This window comes from Tachypleus tridentatus, chromosome 7, assembly GCF_004210375.1.
Source record: "Tachypleus tridentatus isolate NWPU-2018 chromosome 7, ASM421037v1, whole genome shotgun sequence".
NCBI lineage: Eukaryota > Metazoa > Arthropoda > Merostomata > Xiphosura > Limulidae > Tachypleus > Tachypleus tridentatus.
Genome location: NC_134831.1, coordinates 136776822 through 136797548, shown reverse-complemented (window position 1 = coordinate 136797548; position 20727 = coordinate 136776822). Strand labels below are relative to the sequence as shown.

At 35.3% G+C, this 20727-nt stretch overlaps 2 protein-coding genes across 14 annotated transcripts in view; one reads left to right on the top strand and one right to left on the bottom strand.

Annotated features, from left to right (window-relative positions):
- The window catches only part of LOC143256680 (F-box/SPRY domain-containing protein 1-like), a 35698-nt gene extending 21953 nt beyond the window's left edge, over positions 1-13745 (bottom strand). For all 3 annotated transcript variants that reach the window (XM_076514201.1, XM_076514202.1, XM_076514204.1), the window contains exons 1-2: positions 13035-13745; positions 4423-4664 (exon numbers count right to left, since the gene is read on the bottom strand). In XM_076514201.1, coding sequence (XP_076370316.1) covers positions 4479-4664; positions 13035-13616 — 768 coding nt within the window. In that variant the 5' untranslated portion in view covers positions 13617-13745 and the 3' untranslated portion in view covers positions 4423-4478. The remainder of the gene's footprint in view (positions 1-4422; positions 4665-13034) is intronic.
- Positions 13742-20727, top strand: part of LOC143256679 (phospholipid-transporting ATPase IF-like) — an 89689-nt gene continuing 82703 nt past the window's right edge. For all 11 annotated transcript variants that reach the window (XR_013031437.1, XR_013031436.1, XR_013031435.1 and 8 more), the window contains exon 1: positions 13742-13950. Coding sequence is in view for 7 of the 11 variants with exons in the window: in XM_076514194.1 (XP_076370309.1) it covers positions 13885-13950 (66 nt within the window). In the remaining 4 variants the exon portion in view is untranslated. The remainder of the gene's footprint in view (positions 13951-20727) is intronic.

Here is a 20727-nt window from a genome sequence, read left to right as displayed (position 1 = left end):
GAGAAATGTTTCTTGTAAAGAAAGACAAACAGGATGGTAGGAAGCAATCAGCGTTTTGATATCATCCAGATTAGAACGTAAACCTCGACAGTTCCATTGTATCAAGGTGGCCATTTTAAGAACGGGTAGGTGAAGTGGCTGGAGAACCCTTCGGTTTACGACCACGTCTTTTTTTCTTTACTGTCTTTAGTTGGAGGAGGTCTATCAACCTCCATGGATCCTGCTCTGTGTCGGGTGGGCAGGTTTTGTTATTGGAAGGGGAATCTAGTGACTGAGGGCCGAACGAATAATTGTGTTGTCTCTTGTGGTGGGAGAAAAGATGTATCAGAAGAAATGCCTGTATTTGAAACTGAAGGACGTGGATCTTGAGGTGTGTTGGAAGATATGGGAGGGACAGAGATAGGTGTGGTAGTTGATTCATCAACCTTTTTAACCACGGAGGTCAAAAGGCTTTTCATTTGTTTTGAAAACGATTCTTTGGAGGCACAGAGAGATCTGTCTGCACTCCCACTGTAGTTGTGGAATGAAGTGCAGCAGCATATGTCGAGATGGAGTTGTGGACAGCAATTTCCGAGCCTCAGGATAACTAATGTTATGTGTCGTTTTCAAGCGCTGCACCTCTTTTCCTCCAACCATTTTGGGCAAGAATGAAAGTATGAGGGTGAGAACCATTGCAGTTTACGCAATGTGGGTTCATGTCACAGTCATAGGCATCGTGGTCCTTGCCTCCACAACGAGCACATGTCAGGGAACCACGACAAGATGTCTTTGAGTGGCGAATCTCTGACATTGGAAACATCGAAGAGGGTTTGGTATGTATGGCGAACCCTGCAAATGAGATAACCTGCCTTGATAGTGGCAGGTGCACGTGGTGAAGTAAATGTTAAAACGAGGGTATTTGTTGGCAGTGTAATTCCATCTTTGCGGTGGAGATCGCCTCACTGCAGAAACTCCTTGAGTGGAGAGACCAGCGAGAATCTCTGACTGGGAGCGTTCTTCAAATCCTTTCAACAATAACTCCTCGTGAAGAATTCAAGGCAGCATGGGGTGTAACCTCAATAGGTATATCCCCAATTGCCTTTGATTTCAACAGGAGTTCACTGTGTTGGGATGTGGATGTTTCAACTAATATGTCACCAGATCAAGTTTCTTTACTGATTTTGGAGAGCCAGCAAGTCCCTCTAGTCCCTTTTGAATAAAAAAAGGGGACATTTGCCCTAAAGGTTTTCCGAAAGAGAATGTAATATAAGAAAATGAGGTACATGTGTTACTGATGTTGAAGATTGCTGTTCTGAGTATTCAAGGCGTGGTAAACACCCATTGACTGTTTTTTACAATTTTATTTAAATTTTTTGAGGATCCATAGGAAAAGGAAAAAATTTCGGTACCCACTGACCCCACCCACCATGGAGCCCTACAAGGGGCGCACTACAAAGTCACGCAAGGACAATGCAGCAACGCCAGGGTTTCGTGAGCACTATACCCAAACACCAGCATCAGGCACAATGTCCACAACACCCGTTGAGAACTTCCAACACTGGTACTTGGTTGACTCTAGCCCAAGTGGACCAGCCGATTGACCCAAGGGGGGCCACCCAAAGGCCGCCCGTCTACAGGAATTCGAGGCCAAAGTGGTGTGTTAGGGTTGGACCCCTCAACCACCAGGATCTTCTCCTCCCCTTCACGGGTCGCCACGCACGGCAAACACGTGGGTGGATGTTTAGATCCCAGAGAAGGTAACCAGATAGAACAGAACCTTCCCTGGGAGGTCCCCTCACCACGTACAGGAATCCACACCGAGGGGAAGGAAAGAGTTACTTTCAGATTACTTTACCCTTTTTTCCATTGAGTAAGTAGCTACAATCTCTCATTGAGAAGAGGGACTAGTGCAGATAAAGAAATTAAAAGGGTGAGCTACTTTCTGAGACTAAGAAAACTCATGGAATATATGTCAACTCAGTGAGTAGAACTAAAGCAATTGTCAAAAATACCTTCTGCAAGATACTAAGGTGTCTCATAGGTAGAGAATGTAGTGACAGCTCAAATGGTCTTGTAATTCATCAGGTCTGCAGTTCATGTGTGTTTAGTGTGGCTAGAGCAATAAGTGAATACAAGAAAAATACCAGAATAAGCAGGTGTAGGGATGAATCACCTCAGGCCTCTATCCCAAGAAGAACAAATGACCCAAACAACTGGCACAATCATTGGAAACAGTCTGGTTCTTAGTATGGACATGGCCTGCACTACAGTACCAGGTAAACACCTCAGTTCTACTTCTGATTAAGGGAGGTGTTCTCTTATCCTTATACAAAAGGAATTACACTGACTAAAATGTGAGCTCTCTATACTGACCTACTCAGCAGTGTGGGCTTGGGAAGCAAGGGTTCTTTCACTCAGTTGAAACAGGAAGGAGGATGTTGTAAAGAGAAGAACACTGAAAAAGATGCATAGACTGAACTAGAATAATCTCATATGCATAATGCCCCACACTGTACAGTTGGTTATCTTACCACAAATAGAAACAGCAGATGCTAGCCATTTGTGAGGACAGGGACCACATCTGATGCTATCATTTTTTTTGTGAAGAAGAAGTACAGTTTGAAAGGTAAAATATAAATACTGACTGGGCAGTCTTGTAGTAAAAGTTGTTGAGGGTTGCAATGCAGAGTCTCAGAAAGAAGGGATAAAGAGGCCAGAGAGACAGAAACTTAAGCAAGTTAAATACAAAGATGAGTAGACTGAAGTATGGAAAGAGAGAGAGTCAAAATTTGAGAAGATCCTCAGTCTGAAAAAAAGGACTCAAAGGTTAAAAGACCTAGAAAAGACAAAGGTTCCCAACAAAAGAACTTTCGAGGAAGAAGTAGTAACTTAAAGTTGATGTGGAGCTGAGACAGGAAAGAAACATGAACACAAAAATTATTGTTCAATAAGATATATGATTTAATTAATCGATTTTTTTTTCTTTTCTTTAATGGAACCAAGATTGATTATTGATGTCTGCCTATACTCTATCTCAGAGTTTATGATGATGGCTAATTACCCTTTCCAGGAAACTACATCACAATCTATAAAGCACTTTTTCTCCAATCTTGTGATTTTGGTTACTTATGAAAATAAAATTAATATAAGAAAGATAATAATCCTTATCAGAAGCCCTAACTGAAATTATTTTCAATGTAAAAGTCAACAGCAGTGCAAAAGATCCTTTATTTGACAAAAGACTTAAGAAAATAACATATCTAAACAGTGTAGTGCTGAGGAAAGAATAAGCTTTTGATATACACAATGTGCTAAATGAAAGTATTTCTCATGAAGGATGTGTTGTCCTCCATTGGTGGAGAATTATAGTCTAATTGTGATTGCATTACAGACTCACATGGTACATGTTATTATGTATAGGAAGGGTTTCATTCAAAAGCTTGCCACAAGTGTAAAAAATTTTTCCACAGTGACATGAGAAAAGAGCCACTTGTTCTGTGAATAACTCAGTAGCATTTTTACAATATAAACTACATGTATATTACCAAAAGTATTACAAGGTACATGTACATCTGAGCCAGTGATAGTCACATAGAATAAATGTATGGTTGTGTGTGGTTAAAAAAGGTGGGAACTACTACACATGACTCATCTGAGTCAAATAGTCATGAAGAAAGAAGCTCATGAATGTTAAGAACAACAGTTATTGGATGTAGCAATGACACTGAGAATGGTTGTGACATCCAGCCTCTTTGCTTATATCTAAATTTAGTGTGGGTATTATAACAATGCTGTACTTTTTATACTAAAGGAATAATATGCAAAGTTGAGCATAAATATAAACAAATAATGCTCAGAATTTATTTTGATGAGACCAGAATCCCACTAGAATTCAAATGAACCTTAATGAGATATTTTGCAATGCTGTCCAAGGTGTTTCATCTCAATACTTTTGATAATACAAATTATGCATAATGTGTTTTTAATCCCATTATTTCATTATACATTATGAAAGATTTTTTTTTGAAGCACTTATATGGGTTAGTTTCAAAAACAACAACTGCTGAAATGTTACATTTATGGGCACATAAATGTCTACATTACACTACAAGTTTTTTTTAAGAATAAACATTCTTTTTAAGAATGTTAATATAAACTATTGCATAAAAACCTTTTATCACATGATCTTAAACAGCCTTATAAAGGCCAAAAGACTCAAAAATGGATAACTTATGTGACAACACTTTTGTTATTATTATAAACATGTTGCAAAATGTACAAGTAAATGTCGAATGTTGTAAAAAAATGTTAAACACATGACTGATGAAAATGGAAAGTTAAAATATATGGAGTGCATCACTTGTATTTATAGCATATTACAAACAGGAAAAAGAACAAAACATGTAAACATAAGTTTAAAACAAACCAATATTTATAACATACCTTCTGATCACATAGGTGTTTTAATACAAAACTGACTGTATACATATATATATTTGTCAACCATCCAATGGGTGACCTAAATATACCATTGACACTTCTGTGTTTCCATAAACTGCAGAGACAGCTGGGTAGAATTTCTTGTCAGGAAGTCCACGAAATGCAACACCAAGGAACTCATAATTACGTTCAAATGCTAAGGTGCTGTCTTCGCAATCCAAAATAACACGAATTCGCTCACCCTTCTAAAGTAATTTCAAATTAGAATAATGAGCTATTACAAAACAAACATACATATAAAATGAAACACTAAGGATTAAAATAAATGCTTCAATTCTAATGATACACTGAATTATGATGACTACATATCAGCTACAGTGTGCTATTAAATGAAAAATTGCTGACAAAATAACTCAGAGATTAAAAAGGTTTTCATTCTTTTTGGGGTTCATAAAGCTATCTTATGACATCCTTTGAAGAAAACAAATATTATTGATCTGTAACAGGCAAACTTCTCTGTAAAAGAAGTTTCAAGCAGAAAAATGTAAATCTAGTTAAAATACTCACATTTTTAAGCCTTATATTCCTTTTTAAGACTTCATTCTGGGGATTATTTGATTTGCATGACTTATATGATAGGAGGAGTATACTATCAAAAGTTTTAAATATTATATGCCCATTGAACATGCTGTAAATTTTTATATGCTAAGCTTGAAAAAAAGCTGCCCAGGAATAAATGATACAAAGTAATATGTATATGGTAACTTCAACATTAAGTCCTTCTCCTTTTCCTTGCATAAGTGAATCTCTAGGTATCTAGTGTTCAACATCCCCTCTCTTTCCTCTTTTGTATGTAAATGGACTGAAATATAACAACAACCTATATAACTGCTGGTGAATCCAATTTTCTGATTTGGAGATCCATAAACAGTAATGTAGATGATGTCATTGACAATCTAAGACTTCAAGCACTTTATGCTTTACTTAAGCTATTCAAGAAACAAGGCAAGAAAAACTCCTCACCAAACAGTAGCCTTTGAAAATATGTAAAAAAAAGCAAGTAAACAAGAAGTAAATGTCTTTGCTTGGAGAACTTTCTAACAGTTGACCTACACTTTCAGGACATTCATTTGTTACTTCTAAGGTTGCAGAAAACAATGGTAAGTGCTGGCCAATTTCATTTTTTTTATTTTTTACATTCTTTGTAAACTTAATCTAAAGACAACAATGAGCATGAACTATTTGGTCCTTAAGACTGTTCTTGCACATGCTCATTTGAGAAAAATTAAATTTTTCCTTACATGATCATGTGTTTCTAAAATATAAAAGCCTCCCTGTATACAGTAGCTGTTTCTTGCATGTATGCTGTTAAGATTTTTCATGCACCATTATTTTTGAAAAATGTGTCAACAAAGTTGTGTTTTGATGTGACTGCTCTTATATATATTGTAATCTTCATGCAACAATAGTTCACCACCAGTAGGAGGACAATACATATACAGTAGGTTCCCATAAGCACTTTTACTTGAAGTTAACTTCATTCTTACATGAAACAAGACTAATGTATACTGGTAGTAAGGGGAAAGGGTAAGAAGATCTGCAGACAGATATATATGAGAAATACATTTCCTGCTAAAGAAAATTTTAATTTTCAAAAGCATATACTTGTTTCTCTTTATACACACTAACTGGAATTCTACATTGATGTAGTGGAAAGGTCGGTGTAATTTGACAAACCTGAGGTCCTTTCAGAGAAAGCCCATGGAGTGTGACACCCTATAGTGGGGGCTAACTAGAGGGGTTATATTCATGAGAGATAACATCGATTTCATGCAGGGTATAGCCTTCACCCACATAGAAGCATGAAAGGAGATAGGGAAAATGAGCTAACGTGTCACAGGAATAAGCACAAAAAGACACGACCAAACAAGTATTTGCACACAATGGATCAACTGAATACAAGGTGTAGTGTGGCTGTGGAAATAATTACACAATATAGTTTGGTATTGTTTATTGTACAATTTACTCCCTATACATACAGCAGAAGAAACCTTTGTTGCATCTACCTGTTCAAAACCACTGGGAAATTGGCATATAATATAATATTAGGGTTACCTGCACTATACCCACATGGACAACCCTGCCCTACTTTCCACCATAGTGTGCTATCCATTTGGACTTTTACCCTGGAAAGATCACATAACTTATGAAAAACTCTCCAAGTCAAAGGGTGAAATTCACATTGAGGAGATCCCACAGAAGTAACTGTACCTGATCAGACCTAACCACAGTAGAGATATTTTACAGGAGAGAGTACAATGGGTAACTACAAAACCACAGTATGTATGAACCAACGTGGATAGTTTTAATATTTTCCATTACCTCTTACTTGATGTTGATTTGGAAAAGTATGTATGTAAGTGTATTTTGTGAGGGAACACAGGCCACTAGGTGAGTTTCAAGGTGACACCATTATTAGAAGTAAGTAAAATTTAATTAAACTACATGAGCAACATTAGCATCAAATGTAAGTAATAATCCAAACATGAATAATATACAAGTTTTAAATTCTTAATTTTATGAGGCAATATTAAACAAAAATCCTCAACTTCCCTTAGTACAAAAACTATAACATTTGCTCTCTAGATATCTTCTCTTCTCTAATTCATTTACCACCTCTAAGAAGTACAAATATTTAACATAAATTATTCATTTTATATTGTTATATCTCAGGCAAAGCATATTTTATAGCTTCAATCTTATCTGGTTACAGAGCCATAAAATTCAAAATCAGACTCCTTTTGCCAAGTCCATCTTTCACATCCTCTCTTTCCCAAGTTGTCAATAGTTATCTCTGATGCTTAATACTGTACTATTTATAACCAATACAAAGTTTTAATCCACCAAATGATGTATTATATTACAGTGTTTTTTGTAAAGAAAACCATGTATTTTACTTCCAATTCAATTTTTATATCCACAAGAAATACATTGATCAGCTTAGCTGCATTTTTAATGGTTCTTATCACAGATTTAGAAACCAAGAAAAATTATCTACTTCTTATGTATTATTATTCTGTATTCCTAAATGCACTGTTTAATTAATTAAATAAAATATTTAGTGCATTAGTGCCATTAGTATAAAAAATAGGGTCAGGTTTCATTGATAGTAGACAATAAAATGAAAGATTTGTCAGAGTAATATATTTTTTTGTTTTTGATGTGTATTCTTTAGTTGTTATTATAAAAGTAACTAAAAACACTTTAGTTTAGATAAGATTAGGTTAAACAAAATGAAGAAAAATAATAATAAAATTTTTTCTCAAGGTAGGCTTGCAACTAGCCTGTGCATTACTTAATTCGATCAAGAAACCTAAGCTTCATGTTTACCCAAGTGATTTACAACTTGTGTGGTGGAATTATTAGTTAGACATGGTTCAAAGGGCATTATCAAAATAAAACTTAAATATTAACACGTGTATACTGTTAAGAGTTGAAACTATTTTAAAATAAAATACAGATTCATGTTAGAATCTGAGGTCATTTCAGAGATAGAAAAAAGGCAATTTAGATTTATTCCATATATCTTTATGGTGGATATGAAATTGGTCAAACTGATCAACCTCATACAGAGTTAGGGTAAAGGAGATAAATTATATAAAATATAACAGTATTACTAAATAATAAGAACACAAGAAATAATTTATGAAATTTATAAAGGAGGTTTTAGAGAATACATAAATTAAATGTGAGATTTTTGAGACAAAAAATAGTATTTTTAACCTTGACATGAAAATTAATTGAAACTAGGAACAGTCAACATTTTGATTACATATATTAACAGATGATCAATTTTTAGTGACAATACTTCATTAAAAATTATGATTTTTGTTGTCTTTAATAGACTCTTAATGCTAACTGAAACCTTGTGAAATGATGTAATAGTATGGAAACTATCTATAAACTTCAACTTGGGGCCATGAACTTGGTCAGTTTGACTGAGCTCGTGGCAAGGGTGTTAACTCATTAAAATTGATAACAAGACCACACAAAAAAATGGAAATTGGTGAGGAGAAGCTTAAATGGAGGTGAAACATCCAGATGATGAAGAAAGTGTTGTGAGTGTTGTCCACCTCCCTGCCTGTAGCATCTCATTCTTTAGTTGCTGAAAGAAAGAGGTTAAGAGTGAGGCAAAGAATAAACCACCCAAATGAAGTGCTAGGTTCAATTAGTTAGTGACTGAAGATTCCTGGATGAGGAGATGTCACACAGCAAGAATAGGTAATTACAGACATCATGATAGGCAGCTCTGTGTTTTAGGAAATACCAGAAAGTAGAAGGAAGGACAGAAAATGTCAGAAGAGCATGAAAAGATAAGATGGAACTATGGCATAAAAAGGCAAAAGTTGTATACTCTCAACATCAGTTAAACAGCCTGGTAAATAAGTCAGAAAGATGGGCAACAGAAGAAAAGCCCAGAGGCATAAAGTGCATGATGGAACAGTGACAAAAAATACCATCTGTATTGGGGAACACAGAAATAAAGGGGTGAATTGAACAGCATAAAAAGAAGGGAAATGCAACATGTGAATCTGCCCATTTTTATCCCAGTTAATTACAGTTGCATTGTTATTTATACTTTTGGTTATTAGTTGACTCTTCCTCATCATGAATTCTGATGTTAACACTTCAGGCACCACACCTGCAACTAGTTCTATGTCTCAGGCTTCAGGAATTGGTCACGTGGTGGAAGATTTTTTAATGTTTATTTGCCCATTGTTACATTGGTCAACCTCTGTTTCCAGACCTTTCCTTACTTCCTCTCAAACAAGCTGAGCCTGTTCATGTGGACGAGGACTTGAGTTGCTTATTTCCACCTTCTGATGTTTTCTCATACCCCACCTGAAGAGTCAGGACTGATTTGGTCTTTTTAAGATTTCTTTTCTCAGGTATGTGACATTTTAAACCTGTCCCCCTATTTCCCATGAACTCCATCCTTCTTTACTACATAACCAATCTTCCTTTCCCTATTTGTTTTTTCCTCCCTTCCTGAATGTTTGGATACATTCTGACCAATTTGCCTCTCAATAGAGGGAAGTAGAAGGCATGTGTAAAGAAAAAAATTGCATATAGAGTGCAGCACAGGATAAGAATAGCTAATCTTATGAGTGGATAAAAGTACTGTATCAAAAGTGATGCTCTCTATGTCATTCAAAACTAAGAGCTCCAACACTGTATCCTAAATATGGTTGAAGCTGCTGGAAATCAAAAGGTCAAGGAAAAACAATGGGGAAAGGAGAAAACTAAAAAGAGAAGAAAAGAGAGAGACAGTGAGTAAGAACCTGGATGATCCAATAGCTGTTTAACAAAGAAGTGCTTCCATATGACTTGAGCCACCTGAGTACAAAGAGAGGTAGGTAGTTACTGGCAGGATGAACAGATGCTACTGCTCTTGGAGGATAAAACAGTAAGGGCAGATAGAGAGAAAGAAAGGAAAAAAGTACATTGACTACACAAGGATGTACAAGAATGGATAAAATGGGAAACTAGAAAAGTAACAAAACATTGATGGTAAATAACTTCTGACCAAGACTATAAGGTGAGAAAAACACTCCAAAGGCTTTGTGGCAAGTTAATGGAGCTGAATTAGTCATGTAGGAAAGACTGAGAAGGGTGACTGACAGAGCAGGGACCATCACCTCTGAAGAATTCTCAATCTCACAGAAATCTTATGGGGACAAAAAAAGAGACAAAGACAAGACTATCTGGATTTCAGAAAAGAGTCTATGATTGGAAATAAGAAACAAAATAAATAGCATAGAAAAAGAGTAAGAAGAAGGCAAAGATAGGAAAAGAAAGTCCTAGTACAGGATAATGGAAACAGAGGGTTAAAACCCTGCCAAAAAGAAGGTATTCTGGGAATATCCAAAACAGATTGAAAGAGAGAACCCACATGCCATGTTAAAGGAATTATGGAAATTAGGAAGATGAGGTGGGGAAGAGTAGGAATAATGTTGAGACAAGAAAATCTCATGATGAATACTAAAGTCAGGAGAAAGGAAAAGAATAAAACTTTAGCCTGAAAGCAAGAAATAACAATCAAGGAGGAATATGGGACACAGAAGAAAGGGAAAAACATTGTACAAATCAGACACAACCCTTAAGATAGAAAGAAATGGCATGTTCATCAACAGAGAACAATGAAGCCAGAGCAAAATCAAACTGTAGAAATAGCTGGACAAAATGTCAAACTTGCAATCAGGCACAGAAATGAAGAAAACACTAAAAATGAGAGGAACTGGGAAGGAAGGCAAAATCCATTAAATGGTGAAAACTAGCAATAGTGTCTTTCACTGATATAGAACTTCCAACAGCCACAAATGTGGTAGAAGCTATGAAGAGTTTTGAAACATTCGTTGTAGGGTACGTAAAGTTCTGCAAGGCAACATAGTAAAGGAACTTAACTAGACTCAGTTCAGATGAAATTTTGGTTTCTTGAATAGACCTAAAACTAAGAGATAATAAAGCTGCAGAAACATGAGAGTTCATGAGGTAGAATTGCACTAAAATGTCCTTGGACTTCTTTTTTTATACAACAATTGTTACGTACAGGTTTGTGGAATTAAGAAAATCTTAAAGAAAGGGTAGTGGCCTGGCAAATTAATAGATCATAGGCCTAGAAAAATGTTGGTGCACAAAAAATTTGAAGTACAGATAAAGGTACAGAATAATTTCTGTTAGCAGGGTTGAAAAACAATGTAAAAGGCAACCCTTAAACAGCTTGTTGTTTCATGTAGTTCAGAAATGAGAAACAGAATTAAAAATCTTAGAAAAGTCAAAAATAAAAAATAGGCATGTACTGAAACAAAGAAATAGGCAGAAAGACAGACACTATGACATTAAAGATTACAAAACAAAATGATCATAAAGGTCATGCAAAATCTTTCAAAAATAAAGAAAAAATGAAGACATCTACTAACATTACTTAAGAATGAAAATAATTTTGAATACAAGTGTTTATGGGGATCTAGAGTATGACAAAAATGTATTGTCTTCTTATTAGTGGAGGGCTATTGCTGCATGATATTGCATCATGTACTAGTACAATTCAAATAAAATATGCAGTTTAAGTTGGGAAACAGTTTAAGATTAGTGGCATGTGCAAAACATAGCTACTATATGCAAAGAGGTAAGGAGATAATTGTGAAAGTTAAATTTAAACCCATAATTGTTAGGAAATAAATTATTTCTTCCTTAAACTGCTGTAAAGTGATGGCTTCTACTAATGCCAATGGCAACTCATTCCATTAATCAATCACCCTATTAGAAAAATAAAATTGTCTTAACTTGGACTTAGATTATATTTCCAAATTTAAACTTGTATTATCTTCAGAATGCAGCAAAAAGAATTCAGAGGCTTTATGTGATTAATCCCTCTAATAATTTTGTAAATTTTAATAAGGTTTCTTACCCTTGCTTTCTCAAGAGATAGTAAGATAAAAGATTTTCTGCAAGATTACCCCTACTCAAAATCATCCTCGAAGCTCTCTATTAGATGAATATTCTTTTCTAAGAAAATAAGACCAAACTGTACATAATAATCCAAGAGAGACTTCACTATTGATTAATAAAATCAATGATTTTAAAAAAGAGGTTTTCCTGTCTCAAATATTTGCTGAATTTTGTTAATAAAGTTTTTTCTTTTGGATAAAGGCACCCCTAAACACTAACAATTTTGAAACAAAAATTAAGTCATCCCATATTCTTCTGTACTTAAGACAAAGAAAAAACACCAGGTATCACTCTAGTAATCTGTTTCTGAACTCTTTCTTGCAGTAGTAAGATTAAAATTGCATATGGTACCTCAAATAAGGATACACCAGAGTTTTATACAAGGCATTACAAAACTGTGTGTTCTTAAGTAAAGAGAAACAATACTTCTATTTTCTATTCTCATCAAATCTACAATGTACACCTTAAAATTTTATCAGGAATCATACCTAATCTTTCTCTTATTTTCTCATATTTCAACATTTCCCTTATAATAGATGTACAGGTATGTCATTTTGAAAGTCCACTCCCCAAATGCATAACTACATTTATCAAAGTTTTCTTATTTTTTCAGTCATTATACACTCATACAAATGAGATGTTTTTTATTTAATAACAAGTTACTTTTCTTCATTATATATTCTAGACTAGAATTTAATTGAATACATTTTTTTACAGCAGCATCTTATTACATGAAAAATATAGCATGCTTCATTAAAATTTGTGTGTGTATAGAAACATAAGAAAATATATCAGGAGACTATCAATTTCCTTTGGAGTCTTACTTAAAAGCCATATGAATTTTTTTCTTAAAAATACGTAACATTTCTGGTAAGTCTATTTTTTAAAATGACGGACACAACATTTCAATATAAAAATTGACACAACCTCAAGAATGCTTTTGAATCATGCAAAAAAAAAAAAGATAGATTGACATAACAATTTTCAAGTTACATAAATCATTATGGTTTGAGAAGTTTTAAAATTTTTAGGCCCAGTATATATTTGTAAAATGATTAAATTATTAGTTGCTCCACGTACATGGATTCTACTGCTTTACTTACCTCATACTTTGGAGCATTATTTAACTGTGGATAATTCCCCTGACTGTCACCATTGTGAAGTAAAAGATTATCTACAAGATTCCACCCCCAACTCTCAGAATTAGATCCTAACAACGCAACATAACCTGTACATTGTATTGGAGCTTTTTTTGTAGCAATTCCTATAACTGCAACTGTTCCCAAAGGTCCCTCCCACCACACCTCCCAACAGTGGCGGCCAGTTTTGAAACCTAATTTTCCTTTGGCGGCATCAGTACTCTGGGCAACTGGATTTCTATGTAAGGTAAAACAATTGGATTTAATATATATATTTCTGGAGCACTCACTAGGATCCCATGCATGATAAAATGCGCGAAGTTTTGCTTTATAAGTTGGAGCACTTACTAATACATCTGATTTGAGTGCATCTTCTGCAAGTTTTCGTACACAATGCATCCTCCAAACATCATTGTTTTCGTCATTCAGTAGTTTATACCAATGTCTACATACTAGATAGCAACACCGTAAATCATTTAAGTCCAAGAAACCGAATATTATTTCCAATACATTATGTGAAAGTTGAGCCCACTTCGCTGTAGCCATAACCACTGAAAAAGCTAATTCATCTCACGAAATCTCGTATAAACGAGAAGTGCGATTTTAACGTCTCACACAAATAGAAATCATGTTTTACCGTGGGTGAGAGACGAATGTAATTTAAGACTATTTTCCTTTTTTAATATAGTAATAAGCTGCAGTAGTTAAAGGATATGAATGAGATTATATGGTAGATTTATTCATTTCTTTCATTAGAACTAAGTCTCAATATCCAAAATAAAGTTTATCGTAAACATTAAACTTCAAGTTGAACATGAAATTAAAAAGCAATGACGGGATATTTGGACTCAAGCTCAAAAATATCCACAGGTTTATCAGGGTAAGTAGTGCTTTGTCAAAATGACGTAGTACGTATTATTGTTCATAACTAAGTAGAGACGTATTAATACTACTAATTAACGATCTTATAATATTTGTTTTAATAACAATGTCTTGTGTACATTAATATACACTTCAGAAAGTTCTGACATTACTAGCACAACGTTTATGTTCGAGAGAAAATAATTTTTGTTATTTCTCTCTATTTTTTACCTATTGACACTACTGAAGCATAATTCTAATATAACTTACAAATATTTTTGATTGTATACTTCTCTCTGTGGAACCATTGTTTTTAATTTACGGTCGAAATGATAGCATTTAGAAATCAACCGGTATTACGCCGTGCGCGGAAATGCACGCAACGAGCCATATTGATATTGTTTTTTAATTTTTAGAAAAAATATTCACAAAAAGATAAAAAAATATTTAGAAAAAGAAATAAATTAAAATTTAATACATCACGTGAATTAATCAAATAAAAAACTTGTAAGAAAGTTGTATGGCATTAGTACTATGTCGCAATGGCATAAATATTTTTTTGTTGAAATGCGCGTTTACATTATTTAGGTTCTCATGGTTTAGACTTCGCACTTACTAGGGTTAAAGTAGATAACTGACGGAAGTGTTACGTTAGCTTTTTATACTGTATTTTCTGCATCAGCTACTTCGATATCGAGTAGGAACATGAATCCAAATGAACATTATATCTCCACGTTATTAACAAAAATAAATTCCAATTCTTTGTAATTGAATACTTCATCTTTCAAAATGAATTTAGGCAGTAGGCCAATTAAGTAAACGGATGTTTAGCGTCGCTGTCCACATCCTTTTTTACAGCCACCTCCCCTTGTTTTTGGTGCAAACATTCTTTAAAAAAGAGATACTTAAAAAAAAGACTTTTTCGGAAACTTTAAATGCTTTAAACTTTCTGAGATTATGATATTTATCTCAAGTGTTAATCTTATGTCTTTAGTGAGTCATTTCGTCTTAATTTCTGTTACCATTTCTCTTTTTTAGCCCTTTTGTATCCCCCTAAAGAAATTACTTTCTTGAATTTGAAGCATATTATTTTAAAATATCACTAAAGATGTCCCACATTTTCTTTTAACTCTATACCTCAATTCAGTAATGAAAAATCTTTTGTTTTTACCTCAAAATTGGTTTCTGAAGTTTAGAAATTAGGATTTCATCTGATTTCTTTTATCTAAAGATGTAATAAAATATGTTTCCTTTGTCAGGATGAAATCTGTTATTTTTCTTTGCTAGCTGACGTTTAAAACATTTATGGTGAAAAATTTTGTACTCAAAAGCAGTTTTATAGAATACACTTTGTTCATCAGATATAATCTAATATTTCAAATTAATATAGAACACATCTAAGTTATAATTCTTATGTTTCTGCCTTGATACTTTGGCTATGCAAGTGTTACTTGTGCATCAAAAAGACACACTGAGTAGTTTTTTACTCACTGGAAAGCAACCACTGCATTTAATATCAGCACTTTCATATAGATCAGGTATGTGAATACATTTATAATATAAATCTAAGAGCTGTATTCTTTGTGTGTCTGTCAAGAGATTTGCACACCAGTGGCTCTGAACATACTCTTACCTAAATTCATGTGTTTAATGTGAACTGCACTTCTGCATAATGATTTGAGCATGCAACAATCACTCTCCACCAGACCAAAGTCTATGACTTCTGGGCCTGTGATGAACATGACAGTCCTTATTATAGGTTCTTTCGTGCACACTTGTGTGCTCCAGGGAAATATTTTCTACAGTTGTTTCTTCTTCTTTTTCTTATCTGTGTCTCCTTTCTTGGTTCATCTGCTATTTGGATGGGTTGCTTTCCTGAAAAAGTGTCTCTCCCTCACACTTCTTTGGGCTCCATTTCTTTGTTCAGAAATCTGTGGTAGTGTTCTTGATCCAGCTTCTTGTGTTCTAGCATCTATCCTCATTGTTTTGTATTTTTTCTTGTTTTTCTCATTGTTGATGTTCTGTCTTTTCTTAAGCCTACTAAATCTGCATTCCAGCTTCTTGGCCTTCTACTTCCTGACCTGCCACTCCCCAGTGTTGGAGTTGTTGCTCATCAATTTGTATTTCTCCTTTGAACCCTTTACACAAAGTTCTTTTACTTTTGAGACTTGTGCTTTCACTTCTGTTAATCATTCTTATGGGCCATGCTTATATGTGTCTCATTTAGTGGTAGTTGCTGAACCAGTGGTGATCTTCTCAGGATTTGTCTTCCTTGACTTTATGCCTCCTTTCTCTTCTTCTCATGTTTTTATTTTTGTGGCTCATTTGTATCATTACTACACTGGACATATCCCTTCTCCCTGATTGGATCTTCATTACTTCTCTGTCAGACTGGAGGGTTGGGTTCACCCAACATTTATATTCTTTACCTTTTCATTTTCCCATTTCCTTCCTTTTTTCATGGATTGTTTGATCAGGAACCATTATATCTATTTTGTGAGTGTCGTTTATTACATACGTCAAAGGGATACCCATTTCAAGGCTCTTTGTTTCCATGCATTGGAGTTGCTGTTTTGATTTTTTTCTCCACAAAGTTCATATTGTAATCTAGTCATCTAGACTGATGATTTGCCTTTCTTTCTCTAATAGGATTCTCTTCATCTTCTGCTTTTTATTGCATTTACTTTCTGTTTGACATGTCTCTCATCACTACCTTTGCAACTCTTTATCCTTTTTCAGGTCTCTACTTTTTTATACTTTAGTTATATCAGCAGATACTTTCATCGAAGATTGGTCACTCCTTTTTCTTTATACCTATCCTCCTCCTTATCTCTTATCTCACTTTAATATTCAATACACCTCATTGATAGGCTTAGTCCTGCTTTTCTCTGCTCCTTTATCTGGCATCTGGGCTCTCTTTTTTTCTGTCCCATTTTTACTTTTTTCTCTTACTTTTTCTCTCTTCCTTTGATACATCAGGTTTGTCCATTTCATTCTTTGCAGAATTGGATTCTTCATTGCCCTTTTCCTGATCTCATTCCTTTTGCCCTTTATCTCTTTCTAACTATCCATTGTGTCAGGATTTTCAGTATTGCTCCATCTGCTTCTTTCTTTGGGACATCCTAATGTGACCTACTCTGCTAATTTTCATTTTGTTGTTCAGCCATGATTTGCTGGTTTTTGGGGCAGATGTATTTTCTGTATTTTGCATTCTCATTTGCTGTCTGGTTTACTTCTCTTGTCCTCCACTTTATTTCAGTTCCTCCTCATTCATTGACTGTTTTGTCCTACTCCTTTGCCTAAGTAGAACTTTATTGCAGTTCTTACATTCTTCCATGGATCTTGAGTCATTGACTTCATGCTTACTGTTCCATCTTTCTTCTCTGTCTTGCTTATTGTCATTCAAATGCATATGCCTTCTGTGAGTTGTGCACTCTCTTTCATTGTACTTCCTTGGTCCAAACCAAACCTTTCTTATTAATACTTCAACTACTTGAGTGGTGAATGTCCTTTCATGTTTTGACAAATGCCTCACTTTCTTTTGGCTCATTCTTACTGGCTTTTGGATGAGACCCTTCATTTTGAAATTTGGATAGTTTTGCACAAGTCCATTTTCTTTTTGCTTCATCTCTGGCTCTTTCAAAACGTGCAGGGTTTCTTTTCACTCCAGATTCTGTTTTCCTCTTCATGTAACTACATACTGTCTTTGAGAAGATAAGTACATTTTCCTTTTAGGGACCTTCTTCCTTTTTGTGGATCCCATAAGATGGTTGGTTTTATCTTCGAGTATTCTTATTTCTCAAAAGTTACAGTGGGCCATCAGTAAAGGAAAATGCTCATTGCATCCATCCTGGCTCTTCTACTTAGAAATAGGGTATGATGCAAGGCAAACTAGATATGTCATTGTGATTTTTAATTTTTATTTACTTGTCTAATCCAAACCACACTATTTCCATGGAATATTTTGGAAAAAGTTGGCTCTAAGGAAGTTACTGTACACTTCTTTGGATCATGCTTTTTTGCTTTTAAAAATAGGGTTTCATGGTTTTTAGATCAACAGTTGTTAGATTTCATGTTACCTATTGAGGGAAGGTGTCCCAAATCAAATGCTAACCTTGCCCATGCCCAATATCCTCACCTTCTTATCCCTTGGTTTCATTTTTTGTTTTGTTTTTCATACATCTATCTGAGAGATTTTCTGCAGGTACCCTTACCTTTCTCTTCTTCACTTTAACCCACATATTCTCTTCAGCTCTGGCATTACATACATGTTATCTGTGCTGGAATCTTATCATGCAGCTTTGCCTCGGATCAATTTACCCTAGGTGTATCTTAGTGGTTTACATCTAACACCTTTTCTGAAGCATTACATTATTTGATATGCTCCCAGAAAGTATCGAATCTCAGATTGCATCTTTTACCAACAATCCACCACTCTCTCAACTTTTGTAGCTTGTTTGTCTCAGTTAGTGTCTGACATGCATCCTATTTATGTTTTTTGTTTTTCTCCCTTGGGTATGTGGTCCTCTGTAACTTTACTGGTTCATCTTGGTCATGTCCCTGTGAGATCTCTTCAGTGGATGCTTTACAAGCAATGGAATCTTGCTCTGGATCCTCTTTCCACCTCCATTTCTCTTCCTCCTTCCCTGTGAGATGATTTACATTGATGGCTGGATAAAGTCCATACATTGGTGGGTGTGCCACTTCCTCCCCCATTATAGATCTCCATCTTTTCACAGACACATCCATTCAGGGATGAGGGGCATGGGTCAATCAACAGGAAGCTTTGGGCCATTGATCTCTGGAAGAAACCATATTGCTTATCAGTGTTTTTGAACTTCTAGCTATACAGCTATGCATCAATTTCTCATCTTGCCTATGGTTGTATGGTGATGGTTCATTCAGACAATTCTACAATGGTGGTATATATCAACCACCAAGGGTCATCTACTCCAGAGATCTGTTTTAGGATGTTGGATCTATGGATCTATTGCACCGGGCCCATGTACCTCACATTTGTCTTATAGCATGATTTGTGCAGGGTGCTTTCAATCTAGTCTTTGGTTGTCTTTTCTGCCCTGACAAGATATATCCAACAGAATGGATATTAGATCCAATCATTTTTAGGGATCTTTACCATTAGTGAGGTTCTCCCCAACATTAATACATTTGTTACAGGCTTTAGTACCAGGTTGCCCCCATTTTTGTTACCAATATTGTATCCACAAGCTTTGGTGGTTGATGTCTTGAGTCAAGGTAGGTCCCACAAGTATCTTTATGTGTACCCTCCCATCCAATTGCTTCATCTGGTAATTTTTTATCCACTCCTCTCCTTGTTAGGTTCTTCTGATTGCTCCCATATGGCCAGATCAAGCTTGGTCTTCAAGGTAACAACAACTTCTATTTCCATCTGTCCCTTTTCCACGATTTCCCTCCCTTCCTTCTTCATCATCCCTAATCCAATATTCTGCATTAAAACCTATATATCCCGCATATTTATTCCTGGCTCTTGTTCTGCCCTTGGCAAGATGATCCAGTTTCACATGTTGAAAAGCTTCCTTGTTAGCTAGTGTTTTATGGCCATCTTTCATGGAAATATACCAATGCAAGTGGAAAGTTGTTTACTGTTAGTTCACTAACAGGTGGTTTTCTGCTGACAAGTCTACTGTAGCTTGAGGGTCAGAATTTCTTACCTGGCTTTTCAACCATGGATCTTTAGTCTCCTTGCTTTCCAGATTATAGGAGTGTACCATACCTTTCATTTTATTCAATCCCATAGGGTTTTTACTTCTTCTATTCTTACTGTGCTCATGCATTCATTCCAGATACATTGCCCTCCCAAGTGTCCTGTACCATTATGGAGTGTATGGGTATAGAAGAAAGGGGATTGATATCAATCCCTACCTTGTCTTGGGTGAATAACTCAGTGTGGTCTGCTTTTCAAAATAAGGTTTTGTGGTCACCCATTGCACTGTCTCTGGTGAAGTCTTTCTTTGGACTTGCCACATCACTGTCATCCTTCTTTCTTAGAACTGAGTATGTGAGTCTTTATCACTTTTCACACATTAGGGTGGTTGATTGCAGAGGCACCCTGTTGAATGGGTTCCACTAAAAAATGGCTATGACCATTAAAATGAAAGATAGCCAATGGTGCTCTGCTAGTGTAGATGAGATGTGGTCTTCAGAAGAATTGAGCTGTCACTTTGCAAGATGGTATGACCTCCTGAAACCAGTTACACAACCACTGGAGCCATCACCTTACTGAATGATGAGGCCTCCTGATACAATTTACATACACTCTGGAGTTCAGCCATCAAAATTGCAAATCACCCCTTCAATTGGAAGCCCTCATCATTCTTTTCTAAGGAGTTTTTGAATTAGAGTGAACCAATCACCATTTAGGTTGCTTATCTTCCTCCCTCACCTACTCTATTTGTGTTGTGAATCACAGCATTCGTAGAAGATATTGTAATAATTTTATCCTTGACTATTCTTCATTCTCTTCTTATGGGGATGCTATTCCTTTAAGACCTTGGCTTGCACCACAGTTGGAGGAGTTGATTTCATGCAGTAGACATCCATTCAATACTGGATGTCAATTCCCAGATTGATTATCAGAGATAATCCTGTTATCATACTCAGGAATTAGTGCAGGTCATAATCTGTGGTTTGTGGGTTTGAGGTGAAAAAAGTATCTTGATTCCGCTGTTGCATGGATGTCAGTACTCTGCAAGGAAGTCTTGTATATAGTTGAATTAGCATGTATGGTCTGCTACACTTAGACATACATTCTTGT